Raw genomic sequence first — 24,458 nt, 5'->3', positions numbered from 1 at the left:
TGGCCCAGGGCCCTCCTGGCATGATGTACATCCAGGGGTAGCAGCAATCCCTGAAAATGCCATCTTGGTTTCCCCCAGCCCAGCCAGAGTGCTTGAAATCTTCCCTGAGGAGTAGAAACATTGCGCGGAGTTGGCCCCTGACTGTCCAAAAGGAGAGTACCAAGGCAGGAGAGGGGAGGGAGGGAGGAGGAGGAAACAAAAGAAGAAAATCTGAAGATATTTACCTTGTGGTTTAAAAAAAAAAAGAAAGGGGCTCCAGGCTATGGCAGAGAGGCCTGTGTTAAATGCAGTTTTCAATTTTGCCAAAGAAAGAGAGATTTAGCGGGAAGGCTGGAAGGAAGAAGGAAGAAACAGAAACAGGAGGAAGAGCGTTTAGGCTCCTGGAAGCAGAGGCACAGAAAAGAGAACAAGAGAGACTTTTGGAGAACGGCTTTGCCCGGGCCAAGAGCTCCAAGGATAGAGGCTCTTCGGAAGCCACGCGGGGCACCCCACCAAGTGCCGGGATGTGAGCTGCCCCACCTGGGCATTATCCACTCCTCCTGCCCCATCACCTTCTCCGGACGCCCTCTAGCTCCCCAAAGCTCGTTCTCCTTCCCCTCACAGCCACCTTTCCCCTGCAGAGCGATCCAGGCAGCCCCTTCCCTCCACGGTCTATCGTTAAGGTGCCCACCAGCCCTTGGATTTCCCTTCCTCGCTTCCGTCTTCGGTGCCGGAGGAGGCTGCCAGCTCTTGGGGGCCAAGGCTTCTGCGGTCAGCTGGAGGGGCCGCCAAGAGCCAAACGGGCGTGAAATCAGGGGAGGAGGGTCCCAACCGCTGGCCCCAGAGGTGAAAGGGCCCACCTGCTGCCGCGTTTTTGTCATTGAGGAGCTTCGTCTGGCTGCTGGGGATGATTTTCAGATCCACGGCCTCCGGGGACTGGGGCGAGTTCTGTATCCTTGAGGCCATCAGAGCGTTGAGGTACTGCAAGCGGGTGACCTGCAAAGACGCCGCCGCGGGGGAGAAGTTGTCGTCAGCGTGAAAAACGGTCCTACGTCACTTTTTCAGTGCCGTTGTTGACTTCGAAGGATCGCGAAACAAACGCTTGCAAGTAAGCTGAAGACTACCCGTGCTCACTGGCTTACGCCAACTTAGATCCTGCCGTCGCCCCACGCCCTCTGCCTGGCAAATCCCTGGGGGTCAGTGCTTACCTTGATGAACTGCAGATCGGTGAGGGCCCGGACGGTGTAATCGGGGCAGTATGCCGAATAATTGGTGGGCTCTGGGCAGTCAACCTGCTGTTCACGGCGATTCATCCGCAGAGTGGACACCGGGGACTGATGGACTGTCGAAAGGAAAAAGCGACACTGAGGGAGGCTTGGAAATAAGATAAGTGAAGCCACGAATTTTATTTTTAAAAAAAAACAAAATCAGGTTTCTAGTTCTCGTGAAGACAGCACATGGTTCTGAACGGATTTGTTGCCTTGGCTGAAAGTTACTACAGCATGGCTCAGCTTGGAAATCTCTCCTATTCTCCTCAGCATGACTGGCTCGGGAATTCTGGGAGTTGAAGTCCACGAGTCATAAAAGAGCCAAGGTTGTCTACCCCTGGACTAGGAGGCTAATCGCTTAGAACAGGAGGACTTAGGCCAGGGGTAGGCAACCTTGGCTCTTTTATGACTTGTGGACTTCAACTCCCAGAATTCCTGAGCCAGCATGGCTCAGCTTGGAAACCTCTCCCTTTCCCCCTCAGCGTGGCTGGCTCAGGAATTCTGGGAGTTGAAGTCCACGAGTCATAAAAGGGCCAAGGTGGCCTACTCCGGGTCTAGGTTAATACTGGGAAGACAGGAATTAAAACTGTGGCAACCTTCACATGAGCAAAACCACACAAATAGGAATTGAACAGCTTCTGACCTCTGCTTTAAAAGGCTGAACAAATACACATTTGAGGGTCCACTTACCGATCCCCCACAGCGGGGCGTTAAGAGTTAGCTGGCAGTAAGGCCTCTGGGGTGAATCCCCACCTCCGAAGGGGCCGCTCAGCTCTAAACTGAGCACAGGAACTCACCTGAAGAAGGAGCGGTAAGTGCTGAGACGCCATAATAGGTGAAGGCGCCATTTTCAAACTTCAGCCCTTCCTTCCCAATCTCGACTTCAACCCTGCCCTGGCAGAGAAGGAAAAAGGCAAAATAAGCAGAGGAACTTCTGGCTGGGTGGAGAAGGAATAAAATGAATGCCTAAGATTCCCAAATCCAATTAGAGCCTGGATTTGGGTTGCTCTCTTCACTTCTTCTATAAAAGGTTTTTTTTCCCCTTAATTCTTCCTTTCACTGATTAGGGGTCACCCCAAACACCCTGCCCCATAGCATCAATTCATCTGCTTTTTTTTTCAAATAGCAAGACCCATTTTTCTTTAGAGCCAACGATGGTTGCCTTTTAAATCACTGCTCTTGTTCTGTTTTAGGTACAATCTGTAGGCTTAGTTAAAACAGTCACGTTTATAAAAAATACAGATAGTCCTGCGCTTCCAACCATTTGTTTAGTCCAGGGGTCTTCAAACTTGGCAACTTTGTGGACTTCAACTCCCAGAATTCCTCAGCCAGCCATGCTGGCTGAGGAATTCTGGGAGTTGAAGTCCAAGAGTCTTAAAGTTGCCAAGTTTGAAGACCCTTGGTTTAGTCAAAAGTTACAACGGCATTTGTGACTATTTTTCACACTTACGACCACTGCAGCATCCCCTGTCAAAATGAGGGAGGGGGACACGGACAGGGCCACAGATCTTCTCTGTGTAGGCCCCCATTTTGGGATTCTCCCCATACCCCATAGGTCGACTGTCAAGTTCTCACCCTCTTGACTTTTACCTCTTTAAAGTTTTGCTTCTCTGCGCTTTCAACCTGAGGTGTGCTGCATTGGCAGTCCCGCCTTCAGTGTTACAACTTCAGTGTATTGCTGTTTTTATCATTTAAATGTGTGTAATCTGACTAGAGTGGTTTCCTTGGGGCAGGCAAAGGATCCAATAGCGAGTCTCTAGAGCCCACTCTGGAGGCAGGGCACACAATCATCTCCATCTCCATCATCTCCATCTCCATCTCCTCCTCCTCCTAATTCAGCCTCCTCTTGGGCCTGGCGTCTCACCTCTTTCCCTTTTCCATTATCAGCTGGCATTAGGACTCACTACTCATCCCAGCCCAGAGGAATTGCTTTTTCCCTCCTGGATGGAGTGCCTGAAGAACCAGAGCTAGCATCCCAGGCTTTTGACTCAGGAGATGGGAGAGTCCTGTGCTGGGTTCTGCTGATGCATCAGAAAGGGGATGCAGGGAAATGGCACAATGGACCAGACCATTTTGAATTCCAGGGTAAGAAGGGAGGCCGCAGAAGGCGCCCCTTTCATTTAACCATGGAGCAATATTCGTCTTGGAAACTACGGGGACCTACTAAGTGCTACTGAAAGTCTTCCAGTTGCATAGGATTGAAAGTGATCAGTTCCGTGCCTCCCTATTAAATACAGTGGTGCATTCCTCCCCCCCCCCCAACATACTCTCTCCATGCTGCCTTCCAATATGGCTGGCTGGAGAATTCTGGGAGTTGAAGTCCATAAGTCTTAAAGTTGCTAGATCCCTACCCTACAGATCCTCAACTTACAGCCACAATTGAGCCCCAATTTTCTGTTGTTAAGTGAGACATTTGTTGGTTTTTTTTGCCCCATTTTGTGACTTTTCTTACCACAGTTGTTAAGTGAATCACTGCAGTTGATAGGTTAGTAATCTGGTTGTTAAGTGAATCAGGTTTTCCCAAAAGGGGATCACGTGACCCCAAGACACTGCAACAGTCATAAATATGAGTTGCAGTTGAATTTTGATCACATGACCGTTAAAGATGCTGCAAAGGTCATTAGTATGAAAAACGGTCCTAAGTCACATTTCCCAGTGCCGCTGTAACTTTGAACGGTCTCTAAACAAACTGTTGTAAGTCGAGGACTACCTGTACAAGTTCAAAGTATTCTTTAATATTTCCAAATTGATAAGGGTTGCACAGTCTCTCTCCAGACAAGATAAGAAGAGCCTCTTGAGGAGAATAGAATAAAAACTTTGTCACTTTAAATGTACACATTAAAAATGTCATTACACTGTATTCAGCTCTCAAAGAATAACCATTATGTATACACCCGTATGCACACACACATATATATATGACACAGAGAAACATCGCAGTCTAGTTCGGATGTATACATATACATGGCGCCAAAAAAAGGATCCGGCGAATTTACAAGGCAGATGGCACAAGGAGCAAAGCTGTTACAGGAGTACTGTTATAAATACTTCAAAACCTCCTCCCAGAGGGGAGCAACAGAAACAGACCGTGAAGTGGCTGTGTGGGATCTCTATCCATGCTTCAAGCTCTAAGCACATATAAGCGCTTATAAGCAGTATCCTGAATCACGGGAAGCGAGCTTCCTATAGTCTTCTCAGCTGTCCTCACCACTCTCTGAATGGACCTTCTATCTTGGGCTCTGCTACCACCAAACCGGACAGTGTTGCAGCTTGTTAAAACGCTCTCAATCCTGCCTCTGTAAAAAGTGGCCAGGACAGGAGAAAGAACCAGCCGTTGGTTCCAGAATTGCCAGCCCGCCAGCCTTCAAGCATTCTGATAGGGCAAGAAGGTCATCTAGTCCAACTCCCTGCTCAATGCAGGACCACTAGCCCATCGGTGACAATGATCTATCGGACGTACGCCTCCCCTCACGAGGCAGTCTGCTCCTCCTAGGCTGGACCTGGAGGCCACGGTCTGCCCCAGCAGCCTTGTTGCGTTGTTTGCCAGAGTTTTGCCTTGTTTCTCAGAAGTTGCTTTAGCCTCCAACCTGATTCTTGAACCAGGGCCTTCACCCTCCCTCCAGGTCTTCCCTGTGCGCACCCTAGACATAGAGTACCTGCAGGATGAGGACAAAGTAATTGACTGGCTGGTTGCGCTGATACAAGTAATGCTCAGCGGCCAAGCGATCGCAGTCGTCAAACTTCACTTCCTGGTTGACACTGGGGTGCTGCAACAGATGCAACAGGACCTTCTCCGAAATTCGGCCTGGGCTGAAGAGATCCACCTCTGGAAAAGGGGTGGGGTGGCAACAGGGGAGGCAGAAAACACAGCTGCATCACATTTTTGAAAAAAAGGAAAGAGCCAGTTTATTTTTTAAACCAGGGGTCTGCAAACTTGGCAACTTTAAGACTTGTGAACTTCAACTCCCAGAATTCCTCAGCCAGCATGGCTGGCTGAGGAATTCTGGGAGTTGAAGTTCACAAGTCTTAAAGTTGCCAGGTTTGGGGACCCCGGTTTTAAATACACACAGCAGACAGCAACAAGGAACCCAAGAACGAGACAAGAAAGTTTTGATTCAGCATCTCGTGAAGAAGGAAGACAGAGAACCATGTTGGACTGCCTTTTCACTGGCTTTCATGCCTAAGGGAGGCCTAGTTGTTTGATTGTAGTTTTACACATTCCAACAACAGGAGTTTTCTCGCCAATATACAGCTCTGGGAATCGCAAAAATCTAGTCATATATGAAAACATATGAAATCAAGCCCGTTTGACTTAACACGGAATTAAACATTGAAATATGCCTGGAAAAATGACAAAGAGAATATGTATGAGCATTTGTTAGAAATATATACATCTCGCTTGCAAAATAGATTTAATGCATCAGCTTGGAAGAATCCATCTTGCATTGATTAAACCAAGTTGTGCACGACTTCTTAAGAGGCTAATGGGCAAGGTCAAAAAGAGTTATTTTATCCAGCAGGTTTTCTTGCATTTAACTGACTGCTGAGTATTATTATTATTAGGAATAATACTTAGGAATTCTGGGAGCGGAAGTCCACAAGTCTTAAAGCTGTCAAGGTTGCACACCCCTGGTGTAGCTAATAAACTGAATTTAAGAGAATGGTCCCTTTGCTCTAGGGATTCTTGATACCCAAGGACACTGGGCTATCATGGAGATCCTTTTCCTTTCTATTCTTCAGTTCAAGATTAACCAGCACTAAATGCTGCTAGTCCTCAACCAGCCATAGCAAAAATCCAGCGAGGACTCTGAGGGGTCTTTTCTATTTTTTTTCTAGGTTGCCCTGGTAGAAAACAAGAAAGAAATAGAAAAGATAAGCTGGGATTGGACTGGAGGACCTCCCACATCCCTCCCAATTCTATAAGTCGGTTTGGCCCAGAGGTTGAGGGACCAGATTAGCAAGTGGGAAACCATGAGATCAAATCCTGCCTTAGCCACGAAAGCCAGTCCCTCTCGCAGCCCAACCCACCTCACAGGGTTGTCGTTGTGGGGAAAAGGGGAGGAGGATACTGTGTCAGATATGTTCTCCACCTTGAGTTATTTGAAAAAATAATAAAGGCAAGATCCAAATTAATAATAATAATAATAATGATGATGATGATGATGATGATGATGATGATGATGATGATTCCACAATAAGACATGCTTCTTTCCTGGTCTTACCTCTAGATAAGAAGCGCTGAGTAGCCAGGAGTAGCTGAGGGGAGATCTTCACCTTGTACTCATTGTCGGAAACTTTGAACAAGGAAAAATCTTCTTTCCGGCGGTCCATCAACGTTCCAAGTGGAGGTGGCTTTTTCTTCAACCGGTTCTCCCCTGCAGTTTGGAGGAGGTGAAGAGAGAGCGAGAGGAATCAAACTGCACAAGTGTGATGGACGTCTGCACAATTCCGTGCAAAGGCAGGACAATCACAGGACATCGTTACGGGCACAGCCTTCAATTTTGCGTCCTGGTATCATTTTAACCCCCCCCCTCCGAGATTCTGGTCCAAGGAACACAAGAAAGGAATTTCAAAAGGCCAAATTTCAGCAGAATAAAATCACTGGAGATGATTTTCCAGATGTTGTTGCTGACCTAGCGTTCTCCACATCCTCACCACTGGCCATACTGGCATCTGTATCTTAACACCTGGCAGACCAGAGGTTACCCATCTCTGCTTAGAGGGCGAGATCCAGTTTAGAGGATGCTGATTCAACTAAAATCCCATTTCTTTAAACACCCCAAAAGCAGATAAAAAGGGTTATAGAAAAAAAACTAAATCTAAAATGTCCCATGCATCATTTTCCCCTCGACCTACGATCATTAAAAATGTTCTGAAAAGTCAGCTACGCAAGTATGCTTTTACACAGACATCTGGTAGAAAAAAAATTACTTTTGTCTCTTTCAGTAAGCTACACAACTTTGGAGGTGAGGAGTCAAGAAACAATGAAGGAGAATATTTGTAGCTCAGGATGGAAATTAGACGTCCTTGGTGCTCTCGGGGCTTGCTGGTTTTCTTGCAGACCTTTCATTATCCAAACTATCCCAAAGGTGCTTTTTAAAGAGGCAACTGGACTTTATTTTCCTCAAAAACTTTTTGCTTCTCATCCAAGAATTGAATGTTCTGAAGAAGCGTCTTGGATGAGAAGTGAAACGTCGTCCAGAAAAAATAAAGAAAGTCCAGTTGCCTGTTGAAAAAGCACCTTTGGGACAACCAGGACCTGGATGACTGAGAATCTCCATAGACTATTACCCAAACTAGGTAACATCATCAGACCCCCTCAGTCAAGAAGCAATTCTGAGGGAGATCTGAATTATGAACAATGCTTTCAAGCTTTGAGGATGTAAAGCTAACTCCAGTAAACATAAGACTAAACTGCAGAAGAAGGGTGCCAGGTTCATATCTCTCAAATGTTTCCTTTTATACTCTTATTACATTTCTACATGTAATCTACAGACAGACAGACAGACAGACAGACAGACAAGTAGGTAGGTTGGTTGGTTGGTAGGTAGGTAGGTAGATTAGATAGATAGATAGATAGATAGATAGATAGATAGATAGATAGATAGATAGATAGATAGATAGATAGATAGATGATAGATAGATAGATAGATAGATAGATAGATAGATAGATAGATAGATAGATATGGATGGAGATAGATAGATAGATAGATGATAGATAGATGATAGATAGATAGATAGATAGATAGATAGATAGATAGATAGATAGATAGATAGATAGATAGATAGATAGATAGATAGATAAGTAGGTTGGTAGGTAGGTAGGTAGGTAGATAGATAGACAGACAGACAGACAGACAGACAGACGTTTCCAACAACTCCTACAAGCTTCCTGAAGAGTCCTGAAGCCCAAAACATCTAGAAGGCATTTGGTTCTTGACCTTTGCTGCAGAAATGGAAGCTTTCATGGACTTTGTAGTAGAATAAATAACCTGTCTTAAATTCCCAGGCACTTGGTGTGCTAAACTGGGCAATAAACTTGGTAGTAATTGGGGAGGAAAGCCTGAAATGGAGCTTTGCGTGAAGACTGCTTGCTAAATCCCCGAAATAACTCAAGGGTTTCTCAACCTCAGCCTTTTTAAGATGTGTGGACTTCAGCTCCCAGAATTCCCCAGCCAGCATGCTGGGGTTAATGTCCACACGTCTTAAAATGGCTGAGGTCACCGTATGCCCGGAAGTTTCTTTGTTCCCTCGTTCTGGCCCCTGCCATCGCTCCTCTGCTCTCGGGTTGGGATGATGGCCTTCAGAGCTGTCGAAAGCAGATACCTGTCAATCTAGCCAAGTGAACTTAGTTGGGCTAAGAAAAATAAGGGGAGTCAGGAGCAGAAGAGAAGACGCCTTAAACAGGCCATACCTGTGTTGGAACCCACTTACTGTAGTCGTCTGACTCATCCATGATCTCCGACTTTATGATCTCTTCAATGACGTCTTCCAGGGTCACCAACCCCATGGCCTCGTAGAACGGGTCCCCTTCCCCTTCGTTGTTCACCTTCTGCACAATGGCCATATGGGATTTCCCTGGAAAGAGAAGGAGCCCTCCCAACGCTCAGCACCCAACGGCAGAGTCGGGGGAAAAATGGGGCCAAGACTGCCATCGTTCCCCTCCCATCACAAGAGGAAAGCAGCCAAGGCTTCCTGAGGCCTCCCCAATTTTTCCAAAGCCATGGATGGGGGGTGACTACCTCCCTGGGTTCTTAAGGGACACCCGGAAGAAGGATTTTTGGGGGGGATCGAAGGAAAGGTGGAACGCAAATCTATGCATGAAAACCACTTACAGCCTAGACCAGGGGTAGGCCACCTTGGCTCTTTTATGACGCATGGACTTCAACTGCCAGAATTCCTGAGCCAGCCATGCTGAGGGGAAAGGGAGAGGTTTCCAAGCTGAGCCATGCTGGCTCAGGAATTCTGGGAGTTGAAGTCCACGAGTCATGAAGAGGCCAAAGTTTCCTTCATGCTGGCTCAGGAATTCTGGGAGTTGAAGTCCACGAGTCATGAAGGGGCCAAAGTTTCCTTCATGCTGGCTCAGGAATTCTGGGAGTTGAAGTCCACGAGTCATGAAGGGGCCAAGGTTGCCTACTCCTGGTCTAGGAGGCTCACCGCTTAGAACAGGAGGACTTAGGACAGGGATAGGCCACCTTGGCTCTTTTATGACTGGTGGACTTCAACTCCCAGAATTCCTGAGCCAGCCATGCTGAGGGGAAAGAGAGAGGTTTCCAAGCTGAGCCATGCTGGCTCAGGAATTCTGGGAGTTGAAGTCCACGAGTCATGAGGGGGCCATAGTTCCCCCATGCTGGCTCAGGAATTCTGGGAGTTGAAGTCCACGAGTCATGAGGGGCCATAGTTCCCCCATGCTGGCTCAGGAATTCTGGGAGTTGAAGTCCACGAGTCATGAGGGGGCCATAGTTCCCCCATGCTGGCTCAGGAATTCTGGGAGTTGAAGTCCACGAGTCATAAAAGAGCCGAGGTTGCCTACCCCTGACCTAGACAATAATTATTTGAAGCAAAAGACAAAAACCGTTCCAATTACGCCAAATGTTTGTCTCACACAACTTGGGGATACTTTGCTACCTTACTGAGATGAGACAGCTGACGGACTGGCTGCATTTGGCCAATTCTTAGCTGTTTGCTTCCATAATAATCCTCCGCTGGCAGGTTTTGAACGCCCATTTTGTTTACCAGCCGCCCTTGCCCATTGTCACGCAGAAAGTGGGGCGCTGATGTTTCTTAAATACAAACGAGCTCTTTACAAGCACCCGATTTCACTCTTTCGGGTACCCCCTTTCGGAGAAGAGGCCCTTCCTTGCCTCAGAGTTTCTAGGCTCGGCACAAAGGTCTGGAATTTGCTCCGTGCAACTAACGCTGGCGGTGTGCCACCCAGCCTGTCCGGAGCCCTTCCAAACCTCAGCAGGAGGCTGTTTTGTTCTCCTGCACACGGCAGGCTACTTCAAGGCTGATGACGCCACCCGCAAGTGGCATGATGGACACCTTTCAGCTCGGGTCAAGGGAGGAGCTGAGCGAAAGGGGGGAGACCCTGCAGTTCAATGGAAGGAAGCCAAGAGGCCCAGCTGAAGAAGCAAGGAGGTAACTGGCTGAGGGGTCATGCTGCCCTCTCTGAGCCCCATCCACGGGCAAAACCTCTCCTGCCTCCGCGGAAGAAAGAAGTCAATTACCACAGGGGTCTCCAACCTTTTGGCAACTTTACGCCTTGTGGACTTCAACTCCCAGAATTCCTCAGCCAGCCCTGAGGGCTGGCTGAGGAATTCTGGGAGTTGAAGTCCACAAGGCGTAAAGTTGCCAAAAGGTTGGAGACCCCTGAATTACCAAGTTCGAATTTCTCAGTGTTTTTTCCCCCCAAACTTGGCATCTTTAAGATGCGTGGACCAACTCCCAGAATTCACGATGGCTGAGGAATTCCGGGACTCGAAGTCCTCCCGCCTTAAAACGGCCGAGTCTGAAAAAACAACTGAGCTGGAGGCAGAGTATTTATCACAGAGGATAAACAGTGCAGGGTAGCCGAGTTGGAAGGGACCTTAAAGGTCTTCTAGTCGGTTTCTGGCGTGCCGTGGACCGCTGCTGGGTTTGGGGACCCCCTGAGACCGAGGCACAGACTAAAATATAAAATGGTTTTTAAAGCAAAAAGGCCACCAGCTCAAACCTTTGGATAAAAGTATTTGCCCGTTCCCCAAAGCCTGGCGCTTGGGAGAGAGAAAAATAAGAGTGGGCATTCATGATTGGCTTTGGCCTTATCCGTCGCTTTCAACAGACGTGGCAGTTAAGGCCGGGCGCCTGCATTTTCACAATTTTGTTTTGTCACTGAACACAGCCACATTTAACCAAGAGCTAACCCAACCACGTTTGGCAAAGAATCCTAATGCACGCAGAGTACAATTAAGTTACAGTTCAGCATGTCCCCCATACTCAGAATACCAAGTTCACTACATTTTAAAGCAGTGGTTCTCAACCTTTTTAATGCTGCGACCCCAACCGGTCGTAAGTCGAGGACTAAACCGGTCGTAAGTTGAGGACTAAACCGGTCGTAAGTCGAGGACTACCCAACCGGTCGTAAGTCGAGGACTTTCCCGGGAGCGCCGTGCATGCGTGGTTCCGCCCCCTGCGCCGGCCGAGGCGTAGCTGGCAAGCGGCAGAGATGGAGCAGGCCGACCACCAGCTGGCCCAGCCCAAGGGAGGTAAGGCACCCGCCGGAAAAGGGGGAAAAATGGCGGACAAAAAAAATGGCAGACAGCCTTGCTTGGCGACCCCCGTGAAATGGTCGATCGACCCCAAATGGGGTCCCGAGCCACAGGTTGAGAACCACTGTTTTAAAGTGAAGCGAGAGAATTTGCTTCAAACTTTTAGAGAAGAGAAACTGCAGCGAAACCTTCGTGGCTGGGCGGGTTTTCCTACCCATGGACAGTCTTATGTCATAAAAAAGAGAATTTTTTAAAAAAAATCTAGAAAAGAGAAACTGCAGGGAAAGTTTTCAAGGAGAGGTGATGTTGTGCTAGATAGGGTTAATACCAAGAGAGGTGAGGTGTCTTCTGTTGCCTCAACTATCCTGGTGCTGTGATCACGCCAAAAGCCTGCCGTTTCCCTGGCGTTTTTTTAAATTTCAAGAAAAGAAATTGAGGCTGTGGGGGCAGAGGGGGCAGCCGGACAGAGTCCAAAAAGAAAGGGGCATCATGGAAAGCAGCACCTTCCTAGCACGTTTGTAGTACACAAAAGCCTTGTTAAAGCTTTTTTGAGAACAGCAGAAAAACAGAAGCCTGTTTTTTCCCAAGGAAAGGAAACTTTTGAGCAACTTGAAAGCACAGGTGGGAAATAGCGTTAGTTAACTGGATAAATCACAGTTAAGCAGGGGTAAATGTGCCGTGCGTGTATAGCCACTCTCTTCCCACCCTCTCCGAGCCAAGCTAAAAATATCAACGTGTACAGACAGGCCTTCGTGGACCACTTGCTGGGTGGAAACCACAAGTATGAATCTGATGCATTCCTATAACCGTTTGGCCAATGCAGCCAAGCCAGGGACACCATCTCTGCACGCTGCAGGACTCTGAAACAGAGGCACGTTGTGATAAATCTACATTCCGATGTACGGTGCCTTCCGCAACTCACTGCAATCAAAGCTTTTTGTTAATGCCCTGTTTATCCTCCACAATTAAAAGCTGGAGCAGAGACGCAAGCTTCCTAATTCCAAAAGTTATGCCAACACTCAGCAGCTGCATTCCATTCGACACAGCAGGCGGGCACCCACTTCACCCCCAAAGATTCGTCGGGGTGAATCGGAGCGAAAACGTTAATTCCTGCCCCATATTGGGCACGGGAGAATCTCTTGGTTATGAGGTCAATCAATGAAGGGAGTCTGGGGAAGTGGGGGGTTGGGGGTGGTGGAGGGAAGGACGAAAGCACGAGATTCTTTTGGAGGTTTAAACTCTGCCATAAAACAACCTGGCCTTTTTAGAAGAAAGTGCAGGAGTGGCGAACGCAACCTGTGAATCGGTTGTTTTGTTCTCCGCGAAAGCAGCCAGATCCCCACAGCTATGCTGAGGTCATGGGTGTCACTGGCTCTTCCTGCCAAGCGTTTCAGGAGGTAGCTGGAGAAACACACACACACACACACACACACACACACACACACACACACGGGGGGGGGGGAATGCAGGTTCTTTACTAATGCAGAATGAATGTTCTCTGCCAAGGATACAGCTGCCAAAACTACGAGAAATAAACATACAGTATTGACGGATTGAATTGCTTCCCTTTTAAATTTTTTAAAATTAATTTATAATATAAAATACAAAAAGACAAGGGAAAATAGTAGGAAAAAATAGGGAAGAGAAAAGGAAAAGGGGAAGGAAAAAAGGGGGGGGGAGAAAGAAAAGGCATTGACCTCCAACACCCTTCGGTGCAGTAGAATAAGATAATACCGTAGCATCAAACCTCAACTTTTTATTTTTACACAGTTGTATAAACTAGCCATTTCTACAACAACAAACCTATCTGATTGGCAAAATCCAAAATCCAAGTTTCCATTTTTTTCAACTCAAGCACCAAGTCTTTTGCTTTTCAAATGCTCCATCTAGGGCCTGGTTTAGTTCACATATTGCAGTAAACCATGGTTTGCTTGACTGACATCTACTACCACCATCACCAAGAGACGCACAGAGTTTTTGGGCTTGTACAACATCTGTGCCAAAATCAAACCATGGGGCAGTTTAACATGACGGTGTGAAGCCAGCTTCTTCCCCAACTCCTCCCTTTTTGGATATGGTGAGACTGCAGGCCCTTCAACCCATAGCCATCGGCAGTGGATTATGGGAATTAGAATCCCGTTGGAAAAGAGTGATCTCTGGAGAAAAGACTTCCACTGGAGCCAGGATGATATCAATTGTGTAATGAGGTCATGGGATGTGTGATGCCCCTTACAAAGGTCCCCATTCCAGACACCCTCACTGTAGGTCAGGCAATTGAAATGCCATCCCCGTCTCCTTAATCTAAACGAGGGGTCTTCAGACTTGGCAACTTTAAGACTTGGGGACTTCAACTCCCAGAATTCTAAGGGCTGGCTGAGGAATTCTGGGAATTGAAGTCCGCAAGTCTTAAAGTTGCCAAGTTTGGAGACCCCTGATCTAAACCGATGTTTTTTCTGGCTTCTGCCAGGAAAAAGCTGACTTGTGCTAACTAGAAGGAACAGGAATGTGGATCTATTGAACCGTCGAACAACAAGCCGACAACACGTTGGAGAAGAATGCAATGCAGGTGTCTAAATGAGCCGGATCCTCAATCGTACAATGTGGGAAAGGTGCCAAATCCCACCAAAAATAAAGCCCCAAAGAGCAGAGGCAATTTCGCAGAGGGAAGTGGAAAAACGAACCACTTCAACAAGGTTAGTAGAACCGATCGCTAGTGGCTGTTTGAAATTAAAATGAAACACCCACCTACCCCCCCAAAAAGCTACATGTGACCTGATTTCAAAGTTATGATAGCCACACGCCCCAGTCATGTGATCATATTTTGGACACTTGGCAACTGGTTTTGCATGACTGTGATTTTTTTTACATTTTTTTTGGGGGGGGGGGGCAGGTGCCAGCAATTACTTCCAGTTTACAGCAAAACATGCCCGTTGGGTAAAATGGATTCGCTTAATGACCACTGCATTTGGTTAACGGCCACTGCGTTCACTTAACAATTGCGGCGTTCGCTTAAGAATTGTGGCAGGATAACAAGTAAGTGCACTAACAGCCTCCACAGGTAAATGGAAACTCTAGGGCAGGGGTCGTCAACCATGGCAACTTTAAGACTTGTGGACTTTAACTCCCAGAATTCCTCAGCCACCAAAGCTGGCTGAGGAATTCTGGAAGTTGAAGTCCACAAGTGTTAAAATTGCTAAGGTTGGAGACCCCTGCCCTAGAAGTGATGACCTATCTTAATGAACTGTGTAGGCAGATCAAATGGCAAAACTCAGGCAGCTCATATCACATGCCCCGGGCACGGCCTTTCTACCTACCGGCACCTCTCTTTTATGAATACACAACTGTCTGGTTGCTGCTGTGCTGTTCCCCCAACATAGTGGAAAGCAGACCATTATGGGAATATCAAGAGAGCAGTCACGTTATCCCCACGGTTCATTTCATGAAGGGGGCAGTAAGTGCTTAAACCCATTCCCCCATCGTAACCAGCCTCCGTTTGTGTTCTGAAGGTCGATGGAGAGAACACCAATTGGTACCACGCTACATCGTTGTGGAAATATGTAGAATCCACAGATCTCGGAGCCCAGGGACCATGCTTGGGCTCGGAGGCTCGGCAAGATTAGATCTTGTTCATTTAGATCTTAATCGTTCAAGATTAGACTTGAATGGGAAATCTCTGGGCTGTAAAACTAGGCTGGGAAGACTGAAAACATTGGGAAAGAAGGCAGGGGCGAACACTGCTGGGCTGTTGCCAACGTCGTTGCACACAACGATCTGCAGAATCAGCCAGGTGTCTGTGTATGTGTGTGTGTACATACTTCCCTAAACTTTATAGAAGTAGCCTGAAATCATAAACAACGATTTCACAAGTAATAAATAACCCAGACGTCAACAGCAACGCAGTAGACTTCTAAAGCTTACCTGAGTACAAAGTATTTTCTTTTAATAGTTTTTTTTTTTTTTTTTTGGGCTAGGAGAAAGCTCCTTAGCACACCTCGGTAGACTCTTGTGCGACTTTGTTTAGAGAGCCATGCAAACCAGACCTGACATGTTACACCCCGAGCGTGCCAGGAACAGAGATCACGGCTGCTTCTTGGCTTCTGCACCGAGTCTGTTAAGACAGACGGGCAGACTTTCCAGTTCAAACAGATTGCTGGAGAAATTGCTGGGCAGAGCCGTTAGTTTTGGTCCACTGGTCCTGCTGGCAGGAGAAATTATCGCCGGAGAATTGCGGCCTTTTGCAACCCACCCCCCCTCCACCGTGATGCTTGTTCCAGCAGAAGCTCAGCGTCTGGCCAATCCTGGCTTAGCGGGGCTGGCGAAAATGGCGAGAGGGCTCTTGCTGCACCCAAATACTGTATATTCCTGGAGCCAACGCCTTAGGCAGGCCCGGGTTTTTATTGATTTAAGGCTTTTCACTTCTTTAATCCCTAAAGCGGAGATACCGAAATCCAGAACAAACATCCCCTTCTTGCGAATATTTTTATCGGGTCCTTTGAAATTCAGGATGAACCAGGAACGCTTCAGACACCAGGAGGGGGAGAGTGGAGTGGGCTACAGGGGGATGCTTGCCTCGGGCGTATCCTGGGAGTAAAGCAAAAACAGGAACTTGTGGGGGGGGGGAATGTTTGCCAAAAGGAGGACGGTATTTTGGAATTTTGCGTCACCCCCTCTGGCTGAAATCAAAGGCGTTGCCCTGCCCGGGCACCTGCTGCCTTTGTTGTTGCTGGAAAGACACAACGTTCTATCGCACCATCCCAGTTTCCACAAAATAAGACAGTCCAGAAATAGAAAAGTGAAAGGGGGGGGAAGAGAGAGAGGGGGGGGGTGCTCTGAAGGGATTCTGGAAATATAAGACTGGAGTCAAGCTGGACAAAAGCAATTTACTGAATTGAGAGCAGTTGAAGATGAAACCTTATTCCTATAGCAGGGGTAGGCAACCTTGGCTCTTTGATGACTGGTGGACTTCAACTCCCAAAATTCCTGAGCCAGCCATGCTGAGGGGAAAGGGAGAGGTTTCCAAGCTTAGCCATGCTGGCTCAGGAATTCTGGGAGTTGAAGTCCACGACTCATGAAGGGGACAAAGTTTTCCTCATGCTGGCTCAGGAATTCTGGGAGTTGAAGTCCATGAGTCATGAAGGGGACAAAGTTTCCCTCATGCTGGCTCAGGAATTCTGGGAGTTGAAGTCCATGAGTCATGAAGGGGCCATAGTTCCCCCATGCTGGCTCAGGAATTCTGGGAGTTGAAGTCCACGAGTCATGAAGGGGACAAAGTTTCCCTCATGCTGGCTCAGGAATTCTGGGAATTGAAGTCCACGAGTCATGAAGGGGCCATAGTTCCCCCATGCTGGCTCAGGAATTCTGGGAGTTGAAGTCCACACATCTTCAAGCGGCCAAGATTGAGAAACACTGCACTAGACAAGGGGTAGGCAACCTTGGCTGTTTTATGACTCGTGGACTTCAACTCCCAGAATTCCTGAGCCAGCCATGCTGAGGGGAAAGGGAGAGGTTTCCAAGCTGAGCCATGCCGGCTCAGGAATTCTGGGAGTTGAAGTCCACGTGTCATCGAAGAGCCAAGGTTGCCTACCCCTGTCCTATACTCAAGGCTGCACTTCACAGATTAAGCAGTAAGGGCCACTGGGCCACACTTATTCCCTGGGTAACAAAGTAAGGTAGTCCTTGACTTTCGACCGCAATGGACCCCAAAATTTCTGTTGCTAAGTGAGACCTCTGTTAAGTGAGTTTTGCAAGTGGTCATGTCACTTTTCTCAGTGCCGTTTGTAAGTTAGCGACAGAAACTTTGGGCTCAATTGTGGTCGTGAAGTTGAGGACTACCTTGTACCGGATAATGCATATCGAAGAGAAAAAGGTAGTTTGCAAAAGAAAGCATTCAAAAAGAGCGAGGGACATGTAAGAGGGAAAGAGATGGGAAATCCAGAGCAGTGTGGAAATAAAAAAAAACGGGTTACACCTGCAGGCGCAGACAATGCGATTGGTGAAATATTAAAATATGTAAGTGACTTCTTCCTGGAATGGCTCTTCAATCTGTTTAAAAAAGGGTGTGAAGACTGAACCTCTGCGGGAAGGATGTTGTTGCTTTCCTGGTGTATAAAGGGAAACAGTAGCAAGAATGGATATAAACACAACAGAGGACTTGTTTGTTAAATTTGCCTGAAAGGATACTCTGTAGAAGACTAAATCAGGCTTGTCAGATGCTATATTTTTCCTATCCTGCTCTATGGAGTAGAGAGTTGGTCTCTGACAGAAGGTCACCTGAAGAGACTAGAAGCATTTGAAATGTGGATTTACAGATGGCGACTGTTACATATAAGCTGGGTTGACAAGATCGGAAATGAGGGGATAAGCCACCTGGGAAAGCCCAGGGAAATCACCAAAACAATTAAAAAATGAAAATTAGAATATTTCGGACACGTGATGCCACACCCAGAAAAAAATACGGCATACTCCGTTTAATCCTCCAGGGAAAGATTGAAGGCCAACGAGGTCCAGGCAGAAGAAGAACATCGTGGCTTCAAAATCTAAGGGACTGGTTTGGACAAAACTCAGCAGCACTTTTTCGTGCGGCTGCTGATAAAAACAGGATCGCCCAACATGATCGCCAATGTCCGATAACGGATATGGCACAAGAAGAAGAAGAAGAAGTAGAATTCCAGATGAAAGAGTTGTGAAATGTAATAAGGAGCAAGCTTTAGGTGGGCAGGCGAAGTGCAGACCAGATGTTTACTTTTTAGCAGCTCACTGAGAAATGTAGGCAAGTATGAAAGAAAATCTTATCACGTCTGTTCATTTAGGGAAAGCATATGATAAAGTGAGCAGCCTTGATTTACAGAAAGTTGAAGAAGAATTCAAAAGAGAGTAGGCTAGAGGTGAAGATGCTTGCCTGCCACTCGCAAGGTTGAGCGTTGAATCCTAGGCAGCCGTAGATGTTTCTCCATCAAGGCGCAAAGAAAAGAAATATCTACTGCAAACGCCGCACAGGCGTCAGGAAGGGCAATAAATGCTCAGCTCCATTCAGTCGGCCCCACTCCACCCTGAAAAAGGGATTAAAGAGAGTTCCCCAACCTTTAAAGTACGTATGGTCAAGGCCATGGTTTTCCCAGTTGCAATGTATGGTTGTGAAAGTTGGACCATAAGAAAGGCTGAGCGCCAAAGAATGGCGGCCTTTGAACTATGGTGCTGGACTGCAAGGTGATCCAACTGGTCAGTCCTAGAGGAGATCAACCCTGACTGCTCTTTAGAAGGCCAGATCCTGAAGTGGAAACTCAAGTCCTTTGGCCACCTAATGAGAAGGAAGGACTCCCTGGAGAAGAGCCTAATGCTGGGAAAGATGGAGGGCAAGAGAAGAAGGGGACGACAGAGAATGAGGTGGCTGGATGGAGTCCCTGAAGCAGGAGGCGTGAGCTTAAATGGACTCCAGAAGATGGTAGAGGATAGGAAAGCCTGGAGGAACGTTGTCCATGGGGTCGCGATGGGTCGGACACGACTTCGCAACTAACAACAACCCCAACCTTTCCAGCTTTGGGGACTGGCTGGGGAGTGGGTGATTTTGCGCAAGCATCCGGCAAGCGTGTGCATAGCTCCATTTGTACGAGCGGCGGGCACACACGCCTGCTGCCTGACAAATGGAGTTTGCACGCACACACTTGCCCGCTGCTCGCACAAGTGGGGATGCGCACATGCTCGCCCACTGCTTCCGCAGCCCGGTTCCAAATGGCTCACGGCCCAATAGTGGGCCACCGCGCGGGGTTTGGAGACCCCTGGATTAAAGCATTGTAAAAAAAAATTCATTATTATATGGGATAAGAGCAATATATGATGGATGTGAAATATGTATAAGAATAAATAGAATGCCTGGTAATTCCACACTAAAGGAGTATGACAAAGATGTGTGATATTCTCTTGGTTGTTTATATACTGATGGAATGTTTGTGGTGTATGAGGAGTAGTGTTGGCTTTGAACATGAACACAAATGTACTCTTGTATGCAGGTAATATCACTTAGTCACTGAGAACTCAATCAATTTTGAATGGATGTTAGACTGCATAACATAACCACAACGATGGATCTGAAAATTACTCATACAGGCAGTCCTCAACTTACAGCCATTCATTCAGTGACCGTTTGAAGTTACAACAGCACAGAAAAAAAACTAATCAAGAGGAGAAACAATCTCGAATTGAGGAGAAACTTCCTAACAGCGAGGACAATTAACCAGTGGAACAGCTTGCCACCAGAAGTTGTGGGTGCTCCATCACTGGAGGCTTTTAAGAAGAGTCTGGACAGCCACTTGTCTGAAATGGTGTAGGGTCTCCTGCTTGAGCAGGGGGCTGGACTAGAAGACCTCCAAGGTCCCTTCCAGGTTCTATTTTGATTGATTGAACAATCATTTTCTATGAGCAAGCAATTATGATGGATCTAGAAAAAATATTCTATCCAATGAGTCCCAGCCTGCAGAACTGTGCCAGTCCAGTGGTGTTTATTTTTTGCAGGACTTAACTCACCCTGTCCCAAGCCAGACTGAGACTTATTCATAAACAGTCCTTGTGGTTGAAAAAACTGTTTTTATAGTTGGGACTTTTTTTCTTTGCCCCCAACCCATATTTTATGCCCACAGGATCATTTTAAGCCACCAAGCACCGTTTCTTCACATGGAGAAACAGCAGAAAAATATGGTCACAGTGATCACATTTACACATATATCTCAGGAAGATACAAGTGTCCATAATATAAAGGAATATGTACATAAAACAATACACTTTTTCCCTCTTGAAAGATCACACGTGCTAACTTATGTAGAAAATTGTTCCTATTGAGGAACAAAATATGGAGCAATCTCCCATCCTGGTGTCCTTCAGGATGTTTTCCTTAACTGTGACATCTGAGGATTATGAGAGCTGAAGTCCAATCTGGAGGGAAAACTGCCTTAATAGTTTGAACTGCATGGCACACGCTGCTAGACCCTGTGGGCCTTTTTATGATGTGTTTCTGCTGAAGGTTTGCATAGTTCAAGAGCACCGAGAGAGGTTAGAGAGTTCAACAGCTAGCAACGTTCACAGATAATTAGATGGCCCAATAAAATTTATCATTTTACTCCGGCTCTTGTAACAACTGATAAATCATTAAAGCACCAAGACCAGAATGTACTCCCATTAGAAGCTGCCTTTAAGTACATGAAATTATTTATTCATACACTTCCTACTACGCATTCTCATCGGATTGTCTTCTCAATTTTGACTGACTGGTAACAATTGCACCTAAGTCTAAAGATGCACTGAATCATTGTGATGGTTTTGCCCTACTTTATGGTCGTTCTCTTGGGTGTCCATAGCAAGATTGCCATACAAGACAACTTTGGAAATATTTTTAAAAGTGACGCAAAACGGATTCATTAAATGTACTGCTAAAACCCTTTAAATAAAATAAATTGCTATACATCTTGCAAACTTCCTAACTTCAAAACATCCCAGATAATACCATTCCTGGACCACTTTAAAAAGGATAAAAGTCTTATTTCATAAGACAGAATGCTACAAACAGTGGGAAAAGGGAGACAATTTCAAAATTAGACCAGCATTTCTGGCTTCTTCACCATTAACACTCTAAGGAAGAGTTCTAGAGCAGGGGTCCTCAACCTTGACAAAGCTGGCTGAGGAATTCTGGAAGTTGAAGTCCACAAGTCTTAAAGTTGCCAAGGTTGAGGACCCCCGTTCTAGAGAACCCAGTATCTCAGATAACCTTTTGTACAGTTGGTTTGTTCTAGGAAATCAAATGATTAATTTTTTTTAGAGGAGGACAAGGCAATGATAACTTTCATGAAAAAGTTGCCTCAACTACTTGTTTTCAACATGCAATCACAGAGTGCTATTAAAAAGCACTCAAAGAATGTGCTCAAAACAGAAAATGTGAGCAGTTAGTGCTGAACTGGGACCAGAGAGATGTCAGTTCAGATCCCCACTAGGTACTGAAGTTCATTGGGTAGCTCTGGGTCAGACATTAATTGTAAACATAACCTTACGGAGCTATTCTGAGAATGAAATGATTGGCTGGGCAAAGAAAATATCACACATGCAATTCTGAGTTGTGCGAAAGATGGAATAAACTTGTATGCCACAAATGCAGGCGTGAACAGATTCTGCAGGGTGTCACTGGATCTTACTGAAAGGATTCCTAAAGGGCAGAAGTTCCAACATTCTGCGAGCAGAGGAAAAGATCATGGCAATAAGCAAAAGATTTATGAAAGCTATCTTCCAGGATATTTGTTCATCATCCCTGATCATCTTGCTGGACAATCCTTGCTGGACAACCCCTTAAAGCTTCCAAAGAAACTTTCAGAATAGTTTGAAAACCAACTGTGTGTTATATAGCCAGATGCTCCAGAGAATTCAGGTCGCTATCCGTCCCAATGTTTATTTATTTTTTAATGAAAACTGGATAAGCAATCTACTATGGACCCAGTACCTGCTGTGAAAATATAAAGATACATATTTACCTCTCTTGAACTCCTCCAACACAGCATCCAGTTTGGTGTCATTGAAGACAAAGTGAAGCGGGTGATTGTAAAACTTGATGATGGTGCTTAGCGGGGTGCAGTCATCAGGGTCCACCAAGGCCAAGTCCTTGACATAAAGCATGTCCACCAAGTTGGTGCGCTCGTCCTCATACACCGGGATGCGGGTGTAGCCGCTCTGCATGATCATGGACATGTTGTTGAAGTCCAGCACCGCGTTGGCGTTCAACATGAAACACTCATCCAGCGGGGTCAACACGTCCTCCACCGTCTTGTTCCGCAGGGCCCCCTTGCTGAACTCCTCCCGCACAAACTCGTTGTAGGGGTCACTGTTGCGGACCATGTCCAGGATCTTCTCCCGCAAGAGCGACGTGCTGCTGTCGTGCCGCAAGGCCAGCTCCAGCACCCGGCTGAGCGGCAGCGAGATGGGGAAGGTCAGCAGCATGAAGAACTGGGTCAGCCAGAGCCCGCGGGGGGCCAGCGAGAGCCCCCAGCGGGAGCTGACGGCGAAGGGCAGCACCTCGGCCAGCAGGAAGGTCAAGGCGGCCACGCCGAGGATGGCAGGGGCCAGCGCCCCCACGGCCCGGTAGAAGAGCACGGCCAGGGCGGCCTGGGCCAAGGCGCTCAAGAGCAGCAGGGAACACAGGACAAAGGCGCCCCGATGCCGCACGGGCTCCAGCGCCTTGGAGGCCCCCCGCTCGGCCTCGGAGCCGCAGTCCCGCAGCACGTACAGCTCGGCCGGGTCCAGCCACAGGGTGCTGAGCTGCAAGGTGCGCAGCAGGGCCAGGAGGGCCAGCAGCAGCGCCACCAGGGTGCCCAGCAGCCAGGGGGGCAAGGGCGGGGGCCACGCCTCGCCCCCCCCGCCTTCGTCCTCCGTCACCAGGATAGCGTCTCCGGGGGCGGCGGGGGCCCACTGGCGCCCGGGCCCCGCCGGGCTGCAGAGCCGGTACCGTCCTCGGGGGCCCCCGGGGGCCACCCTGACCGTCAGCAGGGCGGCGTGCTGGCCGGCCGGCAGCAGCTGGTGGGCCAGCACCTGCGGGGCCCCGGCGGGCGCGGGCGTGGCCCGGGGGTCCCCCGGGGTCCCCCCGCACGGCGCCTCCTCCGGCACGAAGGCGGCCCAGGGCCAGCTGCGGTTGTGCAGGCCGGTGCCGTAGAGGCGCAGGCGGAAGGTGGCTCCGGGCGGGGCGCGCACCAGGCCCCCCGAGGCCGAGGCGCCGTCCTCCAGGCGGAAGCCCAGCACTCGCGGGCACGGCGGGCAGGCACCCCCGCCCTCCGCATCGCCCGCGCCGGACGACGACGCCGACGCCGACGACGCCCCGTCTCGCAGCGCGGCCCCGGCGGGCCACAGGACGGCGGCCGCTGCAGCCCAGCCGCAGAGGAGCGCCAAGCAGCCGCCCTCGCCCGCCATGGCAGCGCAGGCAGCGGAACCGCGACGGCGGCGGCGGCGGCACAAGAGCCGGAGCAGCTCCGAGGGGGAGTGGACGGGCCGGGCCAGGTCAGCTGACTGCCTCTGCGAGCGCCGTCGAACCTGCCTGCGGCGCCCGGGCCAATGCCGCGAGCCCGCCCGCCGCCGCTCAGCCAATGGGAGAGGGCGGGGGGCGTGGCCGGCGCGGCGGGAGGACGGGGCTCAAGTTCGGTGGCACCGCGGTATAAACAAGACGGAGAAGGGCGGGGGGGGGCGGGGGAGCGGAGGGCGCTGCGATTTAAAGGGGCCGCGACCCCGCATTGGCCGCGTGGCGGGGCGGCTGAGGACTTCAAGGGGGGGGGGGCTGAAAGGACCCCCGCAGCTAGTTTAGGGGGGGGGCTGGGTAAATGTGAATTAGCACGCATTATTTGCAGCGAGCCTTAGTCCAGAAGCAGGCTGGTGGAGGTTATTAATAACAAGCAGGACTGGCCTAAGGGGAAATTTTGTAGTGGGGTTTTAAAAGCAATTTTAACAATTAATACGGCCAAATCATTCAATCATTCAAATGAACAATTTTTATCAATATGGAGAAGATGGATTGTTTATATTCAAAATAAGCATAGAATGGTGGAATATAATTTAGGTTTTTAGATAATTTGTTTTCTTTTTTTTATATATTTCACCTACCTATGTAGACTAATATTTTGTGGAGTTAGGGATATTAATAGTAGTTTACTTTTAGTTGAATAGTATCCTGGGATTAGGTTTGGGAAGTCCGGGGGTGGGGGGTGGGGGGTAGGGTTTTTACATTGTGATGTATTTGTCATGTGTTTCTTTTTTATGATGAAAATAATAAAAATTTATATTTGAAAAAATAATTAATACGGCCAAATTTAATATTTCATTTTAACTTTGTTTTAATGATAGTTTTTGGGGTATTTTTGTAGTGGTTTTTATCAGGCTGTCAGCCGCCCTGAGTCCGCAAGGAGAAGGGCGGGGTACAAACTCAATTAAATAAATAAATAAATAA

At 48.0% G+C, this 24,458-nt stretch overlaps 2 protein-coding genes across 2 annotated transcripts in view; one reads left to right on the top strand and one right to left on the bottom strand.

Annotated features, from left to right (window-relative positions):
• The window catches only part of ANKRD23 (ankyrin repeat domain 23), a 34,001-nt gene extending 27,501 nt beyond the window's left edge, over window positions 1-6,500 (top strand). Inside the window, exon 10 of the mRNA XM_029284243.1 lies at window positions 6,476-6,500. The gene's annotated coding sequence lies outside the window, so the exon portion shown is untranslated. The remainder of the gene's footprint in view (window positions 1-6,475) is intronic.
• On the bottom strand, window positions 281-23,431 carry CNNM3 (cyclin and CBS domain divalent metal cation transport mediator 3). Its single transcript, XM_015816521.1, has 8 exons — window positions 22,006-23,431; window positions 8,682-8,825; window positions 6,470-6,622; window positions 4,904-5,073; window positions 2,045-2,141; window positions 1,188-1,321; window positions 840-975; window positions 281-330 (listed from the first exon to the last, which is right to left on the bottom strand). The coding sequence occupies exons 1-8, from the start codon at window positions 23,429-23,431 to the stop codon at window positions 281-283; spliced, it is 2,310 nt and encodes a 769-aa protein (XP_015672007.1).
• Window positions 23,432-24,458: the final 1,027 nt, after the last annotated feature.

This window comes from Protobothrops mucrosquamatus, unplaced genomic scaffold (genome assembly GCF_001527695.2).
Source record: "Protobothrops mucrosquamatus isolate PMUCROS unplaced genomic scaffold, P.Mucros_1.0 scaffold462, whole genome shotgun sequence".
NCBI lineage: Eukaryota > Metazoa > Chordata > Lepidosauria > Squamata > Viperidae > Protobothrops > Protobothrops mucrosquamatus.
The sequence above is the reverse complement of the archived record's forward strand: the minus strand, read 5'-3'. Positions and strand labels throughout refer to the sequence as shown.